Consider the following 23,028-nt stretch of genomic DNA (forward strand, 5'->3'; position numbering starts at 1 on the left):
AAAAAACCTCTATAGCCATTGAGAGTGGACAATTCTGCATGACCGAGGCAGACACACAAAGGACAGACACACAGCAGAGCTTTTCAGTTGATATGAAGGAGGACATTTAGGGTACCTGGAACTTGTGGAGCATCTCCGTGTCTACTATCCTGGGTCCAAATCACAGGCGGAGCGGACGCGCGGCTCGCTGTGCGCTTTGCTACGGATGCAGAGGAGGTCTGTGCTTCAGGCGGCACTCTCTTGTCCTCTCTACCCCTCATCCCCTTGTCCCTCTCTCTCTCTCTCTCTCTCTCTCTCACTCTCCCTCCCTCTCTCGACCTCTCGGCTCATTGTCAATCTCTCTCTCTCTCTTTCTCGCTCTCTCTACTCTTTTTCCTGCCCTTCTCTCTCACCTTCTGTGAGTCTCCTGAACAGACACACACACATACTCTCTCTCACACACACAGACACACAATGGTGTGGCCTGGCTGCCTGTGCATGCTGATCTCCGTGGCTCTGACCCCTGATTAGCTGTGAATGGCTGATGAGCTCTCCATCAAAAGGATACCTGCTGTGCGCCTGTGCGGTTCCGTGCGGCGGGCGGCGCGTTACATGCGACCAAGACCAGCCGTGGCCAGGCCCCATCCATTAAGAATTTACAGCCCGATATTACTTACGGGCCTGCCTGGCTGACCGCCAGCACTACAGCGCTACCTCCACCACCGGCAGGCTCACCTTCCTCTTAGCCGATAAGGATGCTTTTAATTTCAGGCTAACTGCCGCCGTTTTTATTGAGAGGGCATTTTTATTCCCAAACGGAGCAGTCACGGGCCGCACACCCACTCTAATACATTAGGACGCGGCACCGAGGAGCCACAAACGCGGCAGGCCTGACCTTCGGAGGTCACTAATGCAGCACTTCACTTTATTGCGTTTGAGTGAGGGCCTTCCGGCAGACAGGGGTGGGGTAGTGGGATGCTCCGAGAAAGGGCTAAGAGGTAGCAAGAGAGTCAGGCCCGGCAGCCTCGGAGCTGATCTTTTTTTTTTTTTGGACGGGATGCCTCTTGAGGCTGGTTGCGGTGGGATAATCTGTAATTAAAATCTCTCTCCCACATCAACTTTTCGACGCGCACAGGGAAAAAAAAAGAGGGCAAAACAATTAATGACTCAAGGAGACGAGGAGGACAGGAGCGCAGCGGCAAACAAGTCGTTTAGAGGCTCCCGTCCTACCACCGCTGCTGCTGTTGGTGTTGTCACTCTACTGCTGCTGTTGTTGGTGCTCTTGTTGGTGCTGTTGTTGGTGCTGTTGTTGGTGCTGTGTGGCCACCAGCGCTGTTGTCTGTGGACCCGGTGGTATGCGTGTGTCAGTTTTCAGATGTGGATCCGCTCCGCTTCGAAAGTGACTTTATCTGTCACTCCTGGATCGTTAATTACACTTTGCTGATAAGCAGTGCAGGCAGGCCAACGCTTCAGCTGCGCTGTCACTGTCCAGTGAATTTCAATTACATACCCCCACCCCACCTCCAGTTCAATCCCCCCAGCTCTGTCTCTCTCTCTCTCCTTCCATTCACTGGCGCAGCAGAATAATTGAAAATCCATTCGAGTAAACAAATAAACACCTGACTCCTCAACTCTGACTGGCATCCTGAATTGACAAATAGCAAGGTGAGTGAATAAAGCAGGTAGGGCATAATAATGGGACACAATGAGGTGTGCTTAACTGAGTGGAAGGCAGAGAGAATGCTTTTGAAAAATGAAATAGATATTATAGCCCTCCTCCTCACAGGAAACCATGCAATGTGCTGTGCAGTTTATGAACATGAATTACGTGGTGAAGCATTTTAGCCCTCAAGTATTCTCCTATTTTAATGGTGTCAATAAATCAATACTTGAGACTTGAGAAGAATAAAAATACCTAAAATGGACTAAAACTTCTGAACAGTGTGCTCAAGGATTTTCACACACATGGAAAACTTGTCAGAGCTTTAGTGCCCTACCGAAATCGTGACCTAATCTCTACCCTGTTTGGAAACACTGTAACCACAGCAGATGGATTAAGTCATGGATTAGGTTCTTTCCCAAGCCCCCCACACCCCCCGAACCAACGCTTGAAAACACTTGTCTGAAGTGCAGCACACAAGATCAGGCTGCCGTTGTGTTTCTACACACATCGATTCCAAACACACAGGAAGCAGGAGAGAGAGAGAAAGAGAGGCAGGGAGAGACAGAGTAAGACAGAAAGAGAGGGAGGGATCAACTGTAGGCACGCTGCAATCAGGCTGGAACATCATCTCGCACAGGCGGTAGCAGCCTTGAGCGGCGTCCACGAAACGATAATCGCTCTGATGAATGAGGTTTCATTACCCAAACCCGCCACTCTCACTGGCAATGAGACGTCCTCCGCCCGCCTGCACGGCTACACTCAGGACTGGGAGGACATCCGCGACACGCTCGTCAAGACACACCACAGGGGTCACATTCCAGGCTGATCCCTCATGTGTCTTCTTTTCTTCATCCATCTCCAATCCCCCCCGCTCTCTCTCTCTCTCTCTCTCTGTCTCTCTCTCTTCCCCTGATGGGTTTTGTGACATCTACAGCTGGGAGAAAAGCATTAAGCATTTTATAAGGTCACTTGTTTTTAAAACAGTGGGCCATGAGGAGGAGGGGTGGGGAGCATGACTGTTGAACCTAACTGATCCCCCTCTGGCTCCCCCGACAGCTCGTCTGGATTGGGTTACTCACGCTTGGGCGTTGGAGCCTCGTTGGTCCGTCAGTAAGCGGTGGTTGGGGGCGGATGGGGGGGGGGGGGGGTGAGGGTGCTGTGTGTTGGGTGGGTGGGGTTGTGGGGGAGGGTGACGGCTAATAATAAATAAGGACACCTGCTCGTCGACGCTACAAAAACACACGCCCCTGACCGAATGCCAGGACGGACATGTGTCAGGGCGAGGCGGTGCAGAGAGCGGGATCCGTGGGGTTTCCGTGGCCTTTGCAGAAGGGAATGTTTTTTTCTCTCTCTGTTGCTGAGAGGTGGAAAACGATGTAAAGAAACGTGAACCATATGCGGGTGAAGTGGACGCAGCAGATGACGACGGGGGAACGTTTTTGTCCACCTCCGTGAAACCACAGGCGTCAAGTTAGTCCGCACACATATGGCAAACACACACACACACACACACACACACAGACACACACAGACACACATACTCCATTACAGCTTATGCGCTAAAACAGAGCTTAAATGGGAGCGGAAGGGAAAGCCAACCAAAACAAAGCGGCCTCTCCACAACACGGGCGACTGTTTACAGAAAAGGAGCCAGAAGAATTGTTAATGACGATGTTGCTGAGGCACTTTGGTGTGCCAGCAAATCAGATGGATCACTGAGAGCCTGAAAACAATTCCTCGGAGTGCCATTAAAGGCCTGGTGATTAGCTTATTTTGTTGAAAATATTTGTTAGTGCTGAGATTACACTTGTACTTGGTATGTGCTTCAATTTGGCGCCATGATTGCAGCTTAAAGCACTTCTTGATATTTCTTGATACTCCTAGTGACAGCAACACAGCAATTATGACAGATTCTGCTTGGTGGGTGGTTTTTAGGTGGAGGTGGGTGAGGGTTAAGAAGAAGAAGAAGAAGAAAATAGAACCAACGCAGGACTAGACAGCAGACAAATATGTGAGGGAGACTGAAGCTGACAGGCTGGCGTGACCCAAGGGCGGAGGCTTCCACTAACTGTCCTGAGGAGGGTTGTCACGCGAGAGCCCATGGATGGACGATGACTCACTGAGGGCGGCGAGCGCCGGTTCAGGGCGAGCGCTTAATCTGGGCCACTGAACACCAGAGCGGAGTGAGCTGGCAAACACTGACTGGCGAACACAGAGTTAATCAGACACACGCACAGACACAGACATGCACACAAACTCTGGGCGTTTCTGACTTTTCTTTCCATTTCAGGTCACATCGAGTCTCTCCACACACCACCACCACCCCCACTCCCACCCCCACTCCCATCCGCCTCCCCACCCATCGCCAAACCGCCTCCACAGAGTGTCACCATGCAATCTGTTTTGGGGGAGATAAAAGCAGAAATCGATTTTGCTCCCTCTCATTTTGGGGGGCTTGGAATCAATGCCTGAAGGGTGACAGCACAGCAGTCTTTCCATCAAGTCCACAAAGACAGCACAGTACACACACACACACACACACACACACACACACACACACACTCACACACAGTCAGACATTGACTGATCAACATGCACACAGACGCATGCACGCAGAGAAACATAACCAGAGAGGCATGAGTGCACACAGACAGATACACACACACACACTCCTATACATGTGTATTGAAAGATTAACATACTGTATGAACACACACACACCCACACACAAAAGTGCACGAAAAGAGATCCACACACACACAGACACACACCCACAGACACACACCGACACACACACACACACACACACACAGCAGACATGCACTTCAATTGGAAATACACATTAGTCTTCCACATTAAGACGGAGACAGCAGGGAGCACAACTGCCAACAACAGCTCACAGTCCCACAAAAACAAAAAAGAGAGGCCTCACTTCTCCCCTCTCTCTCTCTCTCTCTCTCTCTCTCTCTCTCTTCCGCTCGTTTAATGTGACGCGTCAGTTGCACCGCAGCAGACTAAAACTGACAACCTCAGCGGGGGAAGAGGAGCCCAGACTAGCCGCAAGGGGCGAGATGAAAGCAGATAAACACCTCGCCTCCAGGTACGGGCTCAGGAACTGGGTGTGGTGGCGCAGTGTGGGTGGTGCGGGGCAGTGCGGGGCAGTGCGGGACAGTGTGGGTGGTGCGGGGCAGTGTGGGACAGTGCGGGGGCCACTGCATTACCGTGTTGAAGTTGGGGAAGAGTCCCACGGGCGAGGAGGCGTCCACGGGGAAGGGCATGAAGGGCTTCATGTCCAGCGTGGACTGCATCATCAGCGACGGTGTCCGCACCAGCGCCGGAAGCGCGTTGCTATGGCAGGAGCTTCCTGTGGAGGTGGGGAAGAGAGAGAGAGTGATAGAGAGGAAGTGATAGAGAGAGAGTGATAGAGAGAGAGAGGAGAGAAGGGAAAAAAGAGAAATACAACTTTACAAGTGTCCAAGATGAAAGATATTCCCTGCCTGGCGTGTATACACATATAATTTAAAGATACACACGCACGCACGCACGCACGCACGCACGCACGCACGCACGCACGCACGCACACGCGCGAGGCAGCGAGTCACAGACGGCAGGGAAGGATGGGGGGCAGTCAAGCGGGCAGGCGGGTGGGCGGGCGCTCAGTGGAAAGTAACTCATCATCTCTTAAATGAAGCAGAACGTCTCCACGCTCAAGGGCTTCTCTTGGGGGAGAGAGGCATGTGGCACGTGAGCCTGCCTGCCAGGTACACCGGCTAGTGCTGCCGGCCAGGGGTGGGGGATGGTGTTTGAGGGGGTTAGATAGGGTGTGAGCCCAGTGTGTGTGTGTGGACGGGGGGGGGGGGTGTTGTGGCTGCTAAGGGAATTGCCTGACGGCACAAAACACTCTGCAGAGGAGAGGAGAGGAGAGGAGAGGAGAGGAGAGTAGAGGAGAGGCTGGTGTTCTGGTCAGAAATTCTGGTCGGGTAAAGCATTGCGTTGACAGAATGCCTATGTCACCTTGACACTTGTGGACAAGGGAGCTTTAATCATTAATGAAGGCAATGTCACATGCAATTACAGACGCCTACACCGACACAGCCTCTGCCATAGCACAGATAAAGACACTGGAATTTATTTACAGAGTGTAAGCTCACTGTGAGTGTTATCATGATAGGTATTAGGTATTCTCTCTAAAAGGGGAAGGTCACGGTGGGTTCACCTTATTGCTTATGCTTGCGTTTATGTAAGCTGAAGGCAACAGCTTATCTGTGAATCACAGTCTCTTCACAGCAACATAATAAACAGAGGTGCAGGAGCCATGCTACGCTGCTATATTTAAAAACTCCATTCTCTCTCTCTCTCTGCCTCTCTCTCCCTCCCTCCCTCCCTCCCTCGGTTGCCAAGTCACTCTCTTTGAATATTTTTAAATTGTGTGGGATGTGGATGTGGATGTGTGTGTGTGTGTGTGTGTGTGTGTGTGTGTGTGTGTGTGTGTGTGTGTGTGTGTGTGTGTGTGTGTGTGTGTGTGTGCCTGTGCTTTTGTGATGTTTATGTGTGCTCTCGCCTGTGCAGGAATATCTCCAAGCTGAGCAGAAATGCGATCAGAACCGAGAGGGACTCCATTGCTTCCACTCTGCTCCAGTGGCACTAAAGCCAAACACATGTGGCCTCCAGAGCCGCCACAGATCTGACACGTATTCCAACAAGACACACATATTCCTGTCACACAGTCAAAAGTTCTGAAGTTGGGAAGAGAGAGAGAGTGAAAGAGAGGAGGAGGAGGATGAGGGTGGGGAGGGAGGGGGGGGGGGGCGGGGCGTAGATGCGTAGCAGGGGAAGAATGCCCCTGCCACTAAATCATGCTGTTTACAGCTCCGAAGGAACGTATGGTATCTACGCTGACGCAGCAGGAGAATTTTTCCAGTTAATTTCATATAAATTAGATCATCCATCAGAGACATTGTGACTCAATAAAGCCACATAAAAGCAGAAGAAAGCGCAGGGAAATGAGGGCCAGACTAGCATAGCAGAAGCTCATCATACTGAGGACCTCCCGTCGCATAGCATGATTGCTCTTGATGAAGTCAAGCAGGATACATAATCAAAATGATGTGTGTGTGTGCGCGCGTTTTCATGCTGTTTCATTTTTTTTTTCTCCCAATAGGCTTTCGTTTGACAACGCAGCAGTGAACGAAAGGGTGGATGGAGAGCATGGCAAATACGTGAGAAATCAATAACTCACGGCTGTCACTGTGAAGTACGTTCCGAAATGGGCTTTGGTGTGGTTAATGCGCTCACCGCTGGCTCGACACAAGCGCGAGCAAGGTGTCTTCAGCAAGGCCTTACATGCCCCATTACATGCAAGGAAAAAAACACTTGGTAACATAAAACTTTGAAGGCCCATGAAACATAAAACATGCTATCGGGAGGGGGAGAAATCCTGCAAGCAAGTGGCTCCACTTTCGCTGTAAATAGTGTAACACCACTGTCAGTTTCATACGGCCACTGCAGAATGTAGCGTGGACTTACATCCTTGTTTGCATGTCCTCCCCAGACATGGGAACTTCGCTCTGATGCACTGCGTTTACATACTTCAATTCAACATTCACAGCTCAGGACAATTCAAAGGTATACTTGGTGGCTGAAAAATGAAAGTCTGCCGATGAACAAACACTGTAGCATTTCTTGCATGGGAGCTCCTGCATCGGGGGAAACCGGAGCCGCGCTCTAACGAGAAACACATGCAGCATCCATCCAACCAACCAACTGGCATCAAAATTCACAGAAGTGATTTGCAGTTGGGGAGCATGACCAAAGAACTCGGGGGAAGAAGAAGTGGAGCAAGCACACGGCGCTCACTCTGTTCCAATAAAGCTGCCAGTATTTCATGTTTTTCATGAGAAAGAGACACAAACATATTACGGCCAGCAATGAAAATATTATACATCTGAGCATGCGGTGCGGTGCAATGCAGGAATTGCCTTAATCATTCAGGGGTAGAGCCCTTGAAGCCTAATCTATTAGGGTCCCGGACAAGAGGCATGCTTCTCATCAGCACTCAGAAATCAAAAGAGAGAGCACATGGTTTCTCTCTCTCTCTCTCTCTCCCTCTCTCTCTCTGTCTTCCATTTATTTATGTATCTCATCTCTTTCATGCTCTACTTCAAATGTTCAGGCAAATTGTAGGGGACAATACTCAAAGACTATTACAGCAAAGGCAAGACTATTACAAGCAGAATGAAATCCCATTTGGGCCGTAGCACACAGGTCTGTGATCGGGGACATGACAGAGTCTTGATGATTGCGCACCAAGGCTGGTTATTAACGCTAATGGCCAGTGCTGGTCATTCTGCCTGAGGCATAATGACCATTCTGTATCTACACTGCTCCAACCAAGACCTGCTAGCTACCCACCCACCTACTAACTTGAATGACATGAAAAGACCACCGGTCGATCACTAGTGTGCTTTAATGGGAGTGTGACATGACTGTGTTTGTAGTTTTGTGACGTGCGTGTTCTCAGTTTCAAATTGAATTACTTCAAATAAGGGAGGCCAAAGCCATCTGAATTTCTTGCACTCAAGCTTGTATCCTTTGAGGTAAGATGGTACTTTTGAAGCTGTTTAGCTTGTGATATCGGTTTATTTATATAACTACACACACCTTGGTTAGAGTGTAAGACATGTGGGGATGTGTGTAGGTCTTGTCTCTGTGTGTGAGGACGTGTGTGTATGTCTTGTCTTGTACACACACAGAGTGATGCATATGCATGTGCAGAATTTGTAATGTATCTCTCCTCCTGCATAACAAGCTGGTATTTACAACACTTGAAAAACAGCATGTCTCAGTAAGTAATTATCTGACTCACTCAGTTTTGGAAGAATTGTCATTTTACTACCAATATGTTTTCACATAGTGCCTTGATCATTCAGGGCTAGAGCACTTGTTTCACATAAACACATGCACACATGCTTTAGAAGCCCATCTGAAAAAGACTATATTAGTTCTGTACCAATAGCATCCAGTTGATGTGGATGCAGTTGTAGAGGACTGCATAGCTACACTATTGGCTTGCTGTAAACTCGTATCAATATTCGGGGTGCAGGTCTAATTTAGGTAATGCTGGTTACCTGGGCAACAGGGACAATGTTGGAGGATCACTTAACTCATTGAATGCCAAGCTGTGCCGGCAATCTAGACCATTGTTGATGATTTTTGTACAGCCACAGCATATTCTGTGTTATAGCTATGAACACATATATGGCTCGTTTAAAAAGGTGAGACTTTAAGCTCTCGGTGTATTTTTACACGCCTCTGTTCCTGAGAAATCCCAAGCTAAACAGTGGCTAGTTTTCATCAAAATCGCTGTTTTTTTCTAGAAATGTGGATATAACGTCTTTCATGAAATATGAAGTGTTGCCTGTTACTTACTTGTGTAAACTTTCCGGGAAGTGATCAACGACACCTGGCGAGACTGCCACCTAGTGATGACCCACGAAAATGGCCTGGTTTTGACCTGACGTGCATGCGCCATTGATTCGACCCAAAGCGGCAACCGAGTTATGATAAAATGTCCAGATAAAATGTCCAAATCAGATTCCAAAAATAATTCAGTGGAAATGCATGGATTCCAGTTGCTGCTACTGGAAGAAACTGGAATCCATGCATTTCCACTGAATTATTTTTGGAATCTGATCCCTTATCATACCTGTTCATTCTTACTCGTTGCTCGACTTATCGTGACTAAATTCAAGATGGCTGCAAACGCTAAACTTCGTGAAGATACTGTCTGTATAAATCGTCTTGTAAGTAAACTACCAGTGCTTTTTCAAAGTTCTCAATGTCTCGTTTTAAATGTCAGGGCCCTCGGAAGTCTACCAATGAAGTGTGGAGATACATTGAGCCTTGTAAATGGGTGTAAAACAGTGATTTATTTGCATGGCTAGCCCGATGCCGAAGCACCACTATTGAAAAAGCTGTTGGTAGCATCGGCTAACTAGCGCCAGATTTTGGAGTGCAGGGGACAAGCCGAGATGGGCTATGAGACATACGTTCACACTCGGTATCATGTTTCAATACACTTTAGGTCAATATCACACCGGAATTCTCCTTTAACTCTTAGTTATCTCCTTTGCAGCAGATCTAACGTGAACATTATGCGATCCATTTAATTGGGAACGCGTCTGCACTCACGAGAGGGAGAGAGAGCCGCAGGTTCCAGCTGGCTTGTCATTGTTGATAATTGATATCTCCTTCTTATAAGAAAGTTTTAAAAGGAAATCATGAAGGCAACAGTAGTTCCCACTACTGACCATTTAAAAACTGTGAGAGGGCCCAGCTGTAGGTACAGCACTAGCCATAGCGGAGCAGGCAGAAGATCATTGAGAAATAAACGTGAATTAAAGCGACAGTGCACAATTTATACATTTGTTAAACAGCATAAAATTAGCAGCATTTTTAAGCAATTCATATTTTAAAACAAATACGTTTCATATTAAATTATAGGCTATAAAAAATGTTCAAAACCCAATGTGGCCCTTGAGCCAAAAAGTTTGCCCACCCCTGACGTATTACGTAATAAAACGGAATATTACATTTTTGGCACTCAATGAGTTAAGACAGAGAATGTCTAATAAGGGGAGAACTGCCACTCTCGGAAAACTTCCGGTTTCTGAACTGGTTGCAGTTCCTTCTGTGGTTCCACATGAGGGCGCTCGTCCACGAGTGCAGAATGCATGGAGGTCTATGGAGCTGTACCCCTCAAAATCCACTTTTCTCGGGATATAATTTTTTTTCCAAGTAATTTGAGTATTGTATTCGAAAGGGGAGGCAAAGAAAATACACTTGGTTGAGTATTATATTTTTTAAAGTCACTTAATTGTTCTTAAAAGCCTTTCAAATCTGTCAATGACGTCATTCATTAGCACAATGCTAGCGTGTTATGTGCAACAACGACCCAACCTGTAAGAAATCAAAAGGACATAAGTACTCGTTCATTCAACTTTTGACCTATAACCCATGTTGAAGTTATACAAACTACAATCAAATCTGAGATTTGTCAACGACAATCAGGTGAAGGAGACAATTTTAGCCGTCTAGCTCCATTGACTCCCATTCATTCTGCACTCATGGCGATCGCCCCCAGTGGAACTCTGGTGGAACTGCATCCAAAATTCGGTACAATGGGACTTAATAAGGAGTGGCAAGGCTCTCCGTAGACGGGCTCTGGTTAAGAGTAGCCTCGTGAGACCATCCTGATCTCGCGAGCTTTCAAGGTTTCACTCGCAGATCAGTCTTGGAACTTTTCGTTAAAGAGAATTTGGAGCACCAAACGAACGTCCAATCAGCGTTGGCTTTGAGGCGGGTTGAGGTGTGACGCAACGAACAACATGACAGCATCCACAGATGAGATGAGCATAGCTATTATATCGCGCAAGTTTTATTCAAATTAGAAAGTATTCCTGGGTAAGCTGTGAAGCTATGAGTCTCAGCCATGCAGCTGGGAGGAATGAACGACACAGACATCCTCCACGGCCGATTCCAGTTCATAATGGAGGAATATACTTTCTTCAGAAGTGTAGGGCCTACTGTGAAAACTTGATGGGAATTGTCGTTGATTAGGTTCATGTCACATACAAATGGTAAGTTAAAACATCTTAACGTTAGTTGCGTTACCTAACTTAATTGTATGATAAACGAAGGCATTAGAAGAACACTTTGTTCATCTAATTGGTTGATTTGGCCCATCGATAACCACCAAAGGTGGTGATAGACAGATGGTTTATCCAATCAGCTAACCAGTATTTCCGCCCGGAGCAGGTCTTATCGTGCCGTAAGACCTTCCCAAAAGTTCTTCAATGAAAAGTTCCCAGATGGATATGCGGAGCAAATCCATCTGGTGGAGTCAGGTTAAGTTAAGAGGGGAGTAGGGGGATAACTGCATTATTCCAAATTATTCACTGTTGGGTTTTTGAAAGTGTAGAGAAAAAGCTTGGCTAAATCACAAAAGAGAGCAAGCAACCTACAACAACAACAACAACAACAACAAAAACCTAAATCTTTGTTTAAGTCCTTTTCAGTGAAACTCGTCAATAAAAAAGGGGAGCTTGTTTAGACGCCAAGGCAGGGTGAGGATGAAAGGAGGGTGAAAAAAAGCCAACCAAAAGTCCCATTTATCTGCCGTTGTGTACTGCTGTCATAGTAATTAACCTCTCGAAAAAGAAAAACATCATCGAACAAAACACTCTCCAATCTGCCACAAGCAGCCTAACGGAGCCTTGCTCACCGCCGTAACAACACGGAAACAATGTCAGATCAAAACTACCCACGATGGGGGGCCTGAACCACCCACGGCACACGGCTGCATTTAATCAATCTCCCACTGCAACTATACCAACGCAGGCCACACAGCCACGGCACGGCCCTTTTCGCCATGAGATTAGCGTGTAGGGTGGGATGTGTCATTGGTTTTCCATGAAAACAACCACGCCATGCCAAGAATTCAGCTCCAGACATCTGTTGCAGAGATCACATAATGAGCTCCGTCTCATTTGAGCGGAGCAAGGTCTTATCGTGCCTGAAAATTATGCCCCCCCCCACGTCCGCAACGATCGGCTCCGAAATGACCGGATTGCAATTCACTCTGATTAGCTGTTGGGTGTTGATTTATCTCCACATTAACTCCCAGCCTGTAGTAAAGAAATGTGGACACACACACACACACACACATACGCAATGACTAACACAAACTTAAATGTATGTATGTGGTGAGTAATCAAATCATTACTGTTCTAGAATCCTGTGGCATAACCCATATACGGTTCTGTTCGTAAGCAATTCCACACTGCTCGAGTCACAATCGGTCACTGCTTCTCCGGCCACTGCGCAAACGAGAGTGAAAATATAAGGGGGGGGGGAGGCAGGAGGGTGAGGGAGGGAGTTAGACTGAGGAGGAGGAGGTTGACTGAGTGAAAGACTGACGGCATTCAAATCAGCCTGACCTCCTCCAGCGTCTCTTTCATGTCCATTTCATCATCTAGACAGCGGGGCCCGTGGGCTCTGCTTTGGAAATGAGAACGCCCTGCTGGTAGCCGCTTCACTCGTCCTGGTTTGCTCGTCAACTTCCGCTGCCCTTAACTTTGGCTGGCAGGGAATGCGAGAGTTGTGCCGGCTTGGGGGTCAAATTTGCACAGTCTGTCACAAACAGTGTTACAAGTGGCTAAAAGGCCCGTTTTCTTTTTTCTTTTTGAGTGCCTTGCTATTTTGTCGCTCCGTCTGGAGACGCTAGGCCCACGTTGTCGTGGTAACGGCAGTGATGGCGGAGGTGGTAGAAGGAGCTGCTGAGTGGTCCGTGACATTTCCGTCGTATGGGGAGGGGGTGGACCAGGACACCCACCCAGGGAGCAAGCTGCCCCACCCTTCCCTGCCTCGCCACTTTGGCCACACCAGACTGATTGTGGCCAACAATCAAATACAATCAAATACCACACACCGGCAAATTGCACCCTTTGCAAAGGTTACACGATGCCACTACCCCCCGCCCCCACCCCTCTACCTTTTGTTACTAGGTTACGGTATGCAGGCGAGACATGCCGCTTTTTATGTATGCCCATGTGTCAATGTCTTGTATGTGGAGCACATTGGGTTGCACTCTGTGCATACAAAAATGCATAGATAAATAAAAGTGACTTGACTTGACTTATCAGCCGGCAGAGTAAAATTCTCATGCTGACCCCAAGAAAAGTTGAAAATGACGAAAAGTGAGAGGGAGGACGGGAGCGGTAGAAGCGAGGAGAAATCCAACATCAATGGCAGCTTATCATTTCATTTTATACAGTCTTTGGTCACTTAATTAGGCTTTGACAAAGAGATCCTCAGGCAGAACTTTAATCCAAAGCACTGGGGCCTGGTATCTGTGAAATATGTGAAAGGTCAAATCACTTCAAAAGGAAAAAAAACAGGGAAAACTAACCGAAAAGATAAAGTGAACGGCACTGCATAACCCTGCAGAGAAAGTCAACAGAAGCCATTTAATGTTGTGGAAATGAATAAGAATTCTCCTTCACTTGACTTTTCTGCAGTCCAAAACATTCCATCAATTAGGCAGGAGGAGAGGAGGAGGCAGGGGAGCAGTTGTACACGTGGGGCTGCAAACGTGGCAGGAAGGATAACAAAGAAAAACTCTGCGGAGGGGAAAGGCTGTGCGTCATCCTTAAAGCTCTAAATTCATACTCCACATACAGTAAATCCAGCTAGTAGCATATGAAGACCAACGAAAGGGGATATTTTTTTGTTGATATATCAGAATTTATGTTTACACTTGCAACACACGGAGAGCACATCCATTGTACGTCTTGACATCTGGCCTTTGTTCAATTTTGGGTGGAAAAAGTGGCAGCAAACTGGACATCTGAACATTTTTCTGTGTTTTATTCCCCTTGGAACATTTATGTGCCGGAGTGTCCACTGGAAGCGTATTACAGTGTCCACAAATCTGTCAGAGAGGGGGAATGGCCAGGCCTTGCGTGAGTGAGCGAGACACACTGCAGTTCTGCCAGTGACCAAAAAAAAGAGGGGGGAACAAGGGGGAGAGAGAGAGAAAGAGAGAGGGAGAGAGGGAGGAAGAGAGAGAGGAGAGGGTGAGGAGGGAGAGAGAGAGAGACAGGGAGAGAGGCAGGGAGAGAGAGACGCAGAGCCTTGGCAGGTGGGAGTGTGTGAAGCTGAGTTCAGCTGGGGCGTCACTAAGTTTCCACTCAGGCCCACACAAGCAGGCAGGCAGGGGTGGGAGGGGGTGGGTGGTGGGGTACTGGGTGAAGAAGCACTGGGGGTGGATATAAGGCTTCAACATTAAGCAGGTGGGCTCCCAGTTGCGCTATTCTTTGCTTTGGAAACAGACACACAGGTGGAGCCTGGTAGCGTGTGCGTGTGTGTGCGTGTACGTGTACATGTGTGTGTGAGAGAGTGAGAGAGAATGTGCATGTGTATTTGTGTGTATGTGTTTGTGTATGTATGTAGGTGTGCGTGTGTGCGTGTGCATGCATGTGTGGGTGTGTGCGTGTGAGAGAGAGAGACAGAGTGAGTGAGTGACAGTGTGTGTGTGTGTGTGTGTGTGTGTGTATGCGTGTATGTGTGTTTGTGGGTATGTGTGTGTATGCGTGTGTGTCTGTTTGTGCGTATGTGCTTGTTCTGGTCACTCAACAGGACACAGCTGGTCACTAATCCACCTGCCTCCTCTACTGCATGGCTTGGTGGGAGGATGAAAAAAAGATACAAAGTGCTGCTGATGCTGATGCTTCGTCACAGCACAGCAGGCTCAGGTGTCCTTCCAGCACTAATCTCAGCCTTCAAACGCTCAATGGCTAAACGGTCCTGAAAACTATAAGATCGTGCCAGATGGAAAAGCAACTGGCCGCGCAATCATGCTATTACTGATTTCAACGCTAATTACACGTTTCTAGGGTACCCGAAATAGCTTTTCAATGGCAGCCTTTTTTTTTAAAAGGATGAGAAAAAAAATGTACAGTAGCCTAATTAGCTGTTAAGGGAGGGGGAATTAGAGACCCTTCCCAATTTTGAACATGATCCAAGAACAATATTTAGTAACTCCGGAGAGTCTCCTCAAGTGAAGTCCTGGGTGAGAATCTTGAAAAAACACTTTCACTACTGGGTCATGTTATTCCTACAAAACTGTGTGTCTTCACCCCTTGTACAAAGGAGCAAGATGCTGTGGTCATAACTTCATACTGTATTTACATGGGCCGTTAATACTACTGGCAAAGGAGAATCCATCTCTAACGAGTGGAGTAAATCTCTGCCGTAAATTCTGTTTTTTTTTTTTTTAAGAATTAAACAACAGGAGAACTCTTTTGAATTCCAAGAAATTTTCCCTGTTGACAGATTGGGGACAATTTCCTCTGGCGAAAGAAAGAAAGTCCTCAGATGTGGGATTAAGTGAGCACACAGCTGCCCCAGGATAGTAGTTTTTCAATCCGCTCTGCAAGGATGCACATTCATTTCAGCTTTTAACCCTCTGGTGGCACCGAACACTTCAACACACAAAAGATACCAGGGAGAATCCTGCGGGAAACATTATGTCACAGTTGTATGGGACATTCCAGCTCTCTCTTCCGATGCTTCTGTTTGAAATCTGCATTCCAAAACTGGGAATAGAGAACATGCGAAGAGGGAACATAGAATAAAGTCTTGTCAACAGCAACGTTAAGGGCTTCATTTGAACTGTTCGCATCATCGTCTAATTTTGACACAAACTCTTTCTACTAGTGAGCGGGGGATAGTGTTTCACATAGCTATCTCTGTGTGCGTCGCCGCTGCCTACACACTGGAAGGGTTACGGCTGGGATAAGAATAGCCAGAAGTAATACAGTGTGAGACATATTGAACCGTGTGATTCGACGGGGCTCCTAACAACACCGCTATTCCGAGAGCACGGTCATTCAACACTTGGAACTTCATTATCTGAGCAGGTGTGTTTACACCATGCGAACAGAGTGACTGATGAGAAAATGAGTTAGTGTTTGTCGTCTTGCAGCACGCCATATTGTTTAACATGTGGACTGACGTTACTTATCAGGAACCTCTGAGTTCGTCCAAAGAACTGTTAACAAGGGTGGGAACAGATAATATAGAGGCCAAGAGCTTATTAGTCCCCCCATCCTTCCTCATTTATTTTACATGACTATCAAGTTGGTCTGTGTGCAGTGTGATTAGCGCCTCCAAATTGGGAGGCCAAGTATAAATACTTAATCTGAGCCTGTTTAAAAGGCATGCGCATCTGTTTACTGGTGAATGGATAATGTCCATATCTTACAGAGGCTGTCCTTTTCTAGGTCATTCGCCCAATTAATATTGTACAGTAACATGGTAACCAGCTAACAGGCAAAGGTTTTGTAGGGTCACAGACATTCCACCCCCACCCCCCGGTCAGAAAAAAAGAAAAAGAAAACCAAAAAAACAAAGGGAAAGAAGAGATTAAAAAGTAAAATGGTGGGTAGTCTGAAAATAGCTACAATTGGAAGCTTGGCTTAGAGGGGTTTACGCATGAGAAATGCAGGGGCTTAATCGGCGACGTGGAGCGGACACATTCTCTCTGGGTTTTAGACGCAAGACATCAGCTGTCCCCACTAAGCTCGCCACAGGGGTAATGAGACAGGCCACTCTCTTTAGGCATTGTGATGATTGCAGAGGTATGAGACCATTTAGCGCGACACAGCCGCCCCAGTGTGAGCCGTTCCGTTTTTTTCCATCATGCCTATATGAAGACAACATCACACACTCACATGCATAGCCACACGCTATTTCAGGAAAATCTAATAATGTCTCTAAATTCAATTTAAATGCAGATTCCTCTTGCTCCGGCGCTCCAGGTCTGATAGAGAACAGGCTTACTCTGTGCTTTTTAAACACAATTTGCTAACAGAGTTTGTTCTCCCCTAATACAAATCATCTGACGACGATGCCGGTTGGGGACAAAAATTAAATTAGGGCACACAATAAGTTCACGTCCTTGTGCAGGAGAATTCCAGAGCAGGTGATGCAACGGGCCAGTTACAATTAAGCAAGGGGCACTCGCCGGTCACAAGACTGAGATTTCCTGCACAGCTGAGCGACGGAGCATCCCGACGGAGCTCAACCGCACCACACCCGGTGCAGAACTCGACTTTTCCGAGTCTCGCGGCATGTCACATGCAGCCAGGCCATACACAGAACAGGATAATCTGTCTGGGCAACATCAGACACGGCCAGGAAGCATCTGTGCAGAACGCATTATCATTTCATCCGTCATGATCGTCTTTATGAATGCGATGGAAAGCTCGGGCCAAACTTAACTTTGGGGGCTTTTTAAACACAGGCTGGCATAATCCCTACTTAAACAAGTGTGGAGAATCCTGCTGTCTGTGAGCAATTTGTGTTTTTCAGGGCCCATTAATGTCAAACACATGTGACCATGAAGGCATCTTTGCAAGATGGAAACTCTTACTTTTTTACATGGACGGGAGGCGAAGGGGGGGGGAGGGGGGGGGGGGTTGTCCCTAAGGTCCAAGTGCTTGTGAAAGAGTGCTGCATTTATGAACTGTTCCGTACTGATGCTTTCACTCTCAATGACAATAATGTCTCTGAGCCTCCCACTCCAGTCAGTCAGTGCCACTTTAACAGCGGCACATCAGGAAATGACACAAACGTTTTCAGCAGTGCGCAGAGAGGCAGAGCCACGGTGCAACAGCACGGCCCAAAATGAGTTCTGGAGCGAGACAGCTCAAAAAGTCTATATTGTATGTGCTAAAATGGATCTGTGAATGAGGTGAGAATCTGTGTGATCAGCAGGTCATGGTGATGGTGTCAAACGGGGTACCAAATGAACAGATACACAGCTGTGGCTCAGGAGCCTATTCCCTCCACCACAGCATGCTGTAGCAGAGAGTGGGTAGCACATCTATCTCTCTCTCTCTCTCTCTCTCACGCCTCTCGCTCCAAGTTTATCTGTGCTTGTGTGCGTGACTCACAGACATTGTGACTCAATCCACCTGCACAAGGTGTGGGAGGGAGGGAGAAAGGGAGGGAGAGAAGGAGGAGGAGAATCAGTGGTGGTGGTGGTGGTGGTGGGGGGGGGGGGGGGGCCTGGAGGCCAAGTGCACGTGTTCACATGTTTACGAGATGCAGGGAAGTCAGCGCCGCTGCCAAAAGTTAACACGCATGCTCTCTCTCTTTCTCACACACACACGCACACATACACACACAAGCACACACACACACACACACAGCTGTCAAAACCAAGCCTGTCTGAATCCAGAATGGGGATGGAAACATCCTTCCCTCACTCTCACTCTTTCCCCTATTCCCATACTCTCCCTCTCTTTCCCTTCCTCCCTCCCTCTCGCTCTCTCCCTCTCGCTCGCTCTCCTCAGCGATGGCAGTGTTATGAGCCTTGTGGGAGGGTAACGACGGTGAGACAATGCAGAGAAGAGCACTGAAGAAATCAATCATGAGCCTCATCCCCTTTTGCACCTGGGAGCTGCTGGCTGCTGGAATGGGGGCTGCCGGGGGAGCTGCGCTGGAATGTGCATGTCCAATGCGAGAGAAATGAAAAAGCACTCCGGTTTCCTTTGGAGTTCCTCCCCCGTCAAGACCGCTAACAGGAGCTGAGAGGCCGCTCGACTCCACGGGCCACGTGGATCGACGATGCGCTGCCAAAGTGACGACAAAGGTTTGCGTAGTTCGTCATCGCCAGGACCATTGCAGTGGACACTATGGTCTGCATGTGCTAGTCTACTCGTACATTTCAGCTGAGGAAATGAGGGGGTTGGTGATGACAAGGACAGGGGAGCTTTGCACCTTAAGTAGTCTGCACACTAGGTGGAAACACACACACGCACACATACAGAGAGAGACTCAATACACTTTGGAAAACTTTTGATAAAGGTGTCTGTAATCAGAATGAGGACAGACATCAGCATTGAATAACATTTGTTTACGTGGCCAAATATATCCTGTTGCCCCACTAAGACGTGCAGTCTGCTTTGTCTGTGGCAAACAGCCGGTCTCACACTGTAAGGGATATTCACAACAAGAGCTCTGCTGACAGCTTGTCAATACTGTGTACTCAAGAGTGCTGCGAGTGTGACACACTTACATCCATGGCTCTAGCATCCATACCAGTAAATTGAACATTCTTGATATTCAAAGCACAACAAAAAATAGAGAGAAAAAAAATTATGCTCTGTGCAAGTCATAAAATTAATTAATGGATGAAAAAAAAACAATGTTGTGAAGAAAGCTGATAAGTAAATCCAGTCAGTTGTAAAATCAGCAATATCTGGTCAGTAACAACCACGCCGTTAAAAGGGTAATTTCTCTTTCACCTTAGGCAGGGCGGAGGTCTTGCCAGCATGGCTAAACGCATTAAGACCAAACCCTGTTTGACAGCAAACCTAACAATGTGATATGTGGAAAATAACCAATCAAACTGTGAACTGATGACTGCTCCACTGTGATATGACCGAAATAATCAGAGGTTCAAAAATATGTTTTATTTATATCAAAGTCCTTCTAATGAATATTTCAACTGAAATGGATTAGTGTTCCCATTGTGATTACTTTAGATAGGTACAAAGATGCGGTTTGTCAGCAGACCTTTCCAAAGGCTTTTAATGTTTCTTTTTTTTACAGATTCGGATAAGACTAGGAACTGTCCCTCAAGCACCAGCCATCATGGATACAGCATGGATCAACATATTCATCTCAGAATACATCACTCTGTGCAAATTACTTTCATAAAGTCATTTTTACCAGGGGCTGCACTTGTTGTTTCAGCTCTGCGGTTGCCATGGAGACCAAGGAACAGCAGGAGTGGGAGGGGTGGAGGTGATGGAGGAGGCAGTGGTTGGTTGGTTGTGGTTGTTGTAGTGGTGGGGGGGTACTTCTGCCACGCCACCTTTTCCCTCAACAGACTTACAACACATTTTACGCTTACAGTGATTCGAAACAGAGGCATGGCAAAAAAAGAGCACCGATCTCCAGAACACAGATAGCGCCTCTAGCTGATATGGCAGTTAGCCCTGTGTCTGTTTGTCTAAGAAAGGCTAATGTTTGCTGAGCCATAGCCCTCAGCTCTGGCTCAGATCTTTCCCAAGGCCCAAAGGTTTCTATTAAAAATACATGTGCTCAGAATTTTACAAGAGGTGCTTCCGAATCACTGGAAACGCATCAGCCTCCCCTTTTGTGTGGGTGGACAATGCGCTAAATGCACTAAGCAACTATCCACCTCCAAATGTACTCACTGTTCACTGCTATTGCTTTATCAAAATATCAAAACGTAATGGCCGTAAATATTCAGCCAGGAGAAACACATTGGAGTACATGCAAATCGACCAGGCCAGTGAATTATTATTATTTGGCCCGAGGCAACGTCTCACATATTAGATTAAGTACAAATGCACAGGGATTGGGCTGGAGGTGAGGGGGGTAATGTAATGTAGTACGGTAGCTGTGTTTGATGCAAGATATTAATATGCAAATATTAAACCATTAACAATAACATGCCAATAGAGCAACATCTCGCCCTTTCTGTATTAGGTGTGGGTCAGTGCTCATAAATCTCAGATTTATCACACTTACAGCTGACAGAGTTGTGTGTTATTACAAACACACACAATTACGATTACTTCCAGCCAATCGGATAATGGCAGTTTGACCACAATTTCAGATAAGAGGACAGGAAAAAAAGGGCTGGCCAGGCTGGTGTGTTTTTTTTTATTTTTTATTCAAGTGAGTGGCTCTGAACTTTAGACACACTTTAGACTAAATGGCTGTTTCACTCCAGTGGCAAACGACAACAAGCAAGCCAGAATACCATCACCGCAGAAGCTGGATTGTTGACGCCTCAGACCTGTGAGCAGTGCAGCGGAGCAGCTTAACCAAAGTCTATTTTCTATCCCCGCCAAAAAAACCAGCACTTACAATTTGTGAAGTGGCAACGAAAATAGAAACGGTCAGGTCTGTTAGAAACATTGCTATCTGCAGACATTAGTAATGACGTACGTACTGTGTCTCCAAACAGACTCCTCAAGTCGTTAAAAAGCAAAGTTATAGTCTTTGAGGCTTGTCGTAGATCGTCACTCTCAGTTCCTCTCAGGATTCTCAGGCCAGTAACAGCACATAGCACCAGAAGACCAAAGGGAGAGGAGCGAGAAATACCATCTATAAATAATACATTTATTTTCTTCAGTCTCGTCGACAGAGAAAGAGACACTCTACCAGAAAGCTTTAATATTTGATGAGATATACAACAGATCATGGGAACCAGGTTATGCAAATGACCCATCAATGAAACACATTACCTGGAGGAATAAGGAATGGCGCATAATCGTCCTTTAAACTTTAATGATGCATACACAGGCAGACAGTCGAAAGGAGGCACACAATTAATGTTTAAATTTAGCCTTGTTGCAAGCGACACGCTCATCAAGCTGATTTGCTATTCAGCACGCGCCAAGCGAAAGACCAAAAAAAAAAACAACACCTCATCAGGAACTTGGCAGTGTTTTTTTCTCTGAACCCCCCCCCCCCCCCCTTCCACAACCAGCACCACCACCGCATAACACTGCTGAATGTTAAAAGTCTCATGTCCAAACCTCCTAGACTTCCTTATTGACCAGACAAAAAAAAAGAAAAGCCCTACTAGATGTTGCCGAAGCCAGACTAAACCCCTGCTATCAAAGGAGCCACTCAAGAAGAGAGCTGGCAGCTTAATGAAGTTCCCAAAGTCACTGGGTGGAACTGACTCCCGGGGTGCTGTTCCGAGCGGACAACCGTGGCTGCTAGCATTGGCAACACTACCGGGGCTTCAGCCGTCTCTGTTTAAAGGCAGGCTGAAACAGTTCCCTGGGGGCATTCCTGCTCATTTATGCTCTTCATAAATGTTGAGTTCTGGCTTACTATCTTCAGCGAGGGTGTACCGTCATGATTTCATTCAACGGGTTGTTCCTCGGAGAGAGGCTCCCAGGCCAACACTTTCAGCATAATCGCACGCTAGTTAAGAAGAGGGAGATTAGTCAACGCGCCCACATGACACATCACTGTCTCAAGAAATGGTGTTTTTTTCCCCCAAGGGAGAGTCGGTACCAATCCTGTATGCTTATAGGGGGATGTTTAAACTTCAATGTTTGTAAAATGTGAGTGCTTTTCCCTGAGTATTTCATCATCTGCACACAGATAACAGAAAGGCAAACAGAATGGGAACTCTCTGGTCACAAATGCATTTGTTTCAGAGGATTTCCGGTGACGCATCTGAGTCTTTGCGCAACTAGTCAAGGAAACCAGCTCCTGTATCTTCAAGCAAAATCTCTGTGATGGGTTTTCACTGATCGTGTGCACACACATTTTGCCATTTTACAAGAAGTGAGAATGAGGACATAAAAGTTGAATTGCTACTATGCCAGGCTGCACAAGTAGAGGAAATATAACACACTCATTTGTGCAGGTACATTCACAACAAAGCAGAAGCATTTCAGAATTGTTCCTGCAATTTAACACTGATGCCATGCTACACCAGAACTTGTAACTTTCAAAAACCAGCTCAAACTAAATTGTGTGTATGAACACTGTGGTGTGACGTCTAAACCGCCTCAATTCTATTTTATTATTTTTTTGAGATGACACCACAAAACATAAGCCATACCTTGATGAAACCTTTCAAGCTTTTTGGAACCTATTGAAGTCCAGTTAACAGCATAAATACCAAACCTTTTAACAGCGCAGACCCAACCAACCACACACACACATACACACACTCACATACCCAGTATATGACACTCCAGGGTCTTAGCCAGTTCTATCTTTACAGTGCTTAGTACCAAAACATATTGAGACGAATA

At 46.9% G+C, this 23,028-nt stretch overlaps 1 protein-coding gene across 6 annotated transcripts in view; it reads right to left on the bottom strand.

Annotated features, from left to right (window-relative positions):
- The window catches only part of znf385b (zinc finger protein 385B), an 89,269-nt gene that overhangs the window by 20,858 nt on the left and 45,383 nt on the right, over positions 1-23,028 (bottom strand). For all 6 annotated transcript variants that reach the window (XM_042082338.1, XM_042082329.1, XM_042082320.1 and 3 more), the window contains one exon: positions 4,864-5,006. In XM_042082338.1, the coding sequence (XP_041938272.1) occupies positions 4,864-5,006 (143 nt within the window). The remainder of the gene's footprint in view (positions 1-4,863; positions 5,007-23,028) is intronic.

The sequence above is a fragment of the Alosa sapidissima genome, chromosome 2 (assembly GCF_018492685.1).
Source record: "Alosa sapidissima isolate fAloSap1 chromosome 2, fAloSap1.pri, whole genome shotgun sequence".
In the NCBI taxonomy this organism is placed as follows: domain Eukaryota; kingdom Metazoa; phylum Chordata; class Actinopteri; order Clupeiformes; family Clupeidae; genus Alosa; species Alosa sapidissima.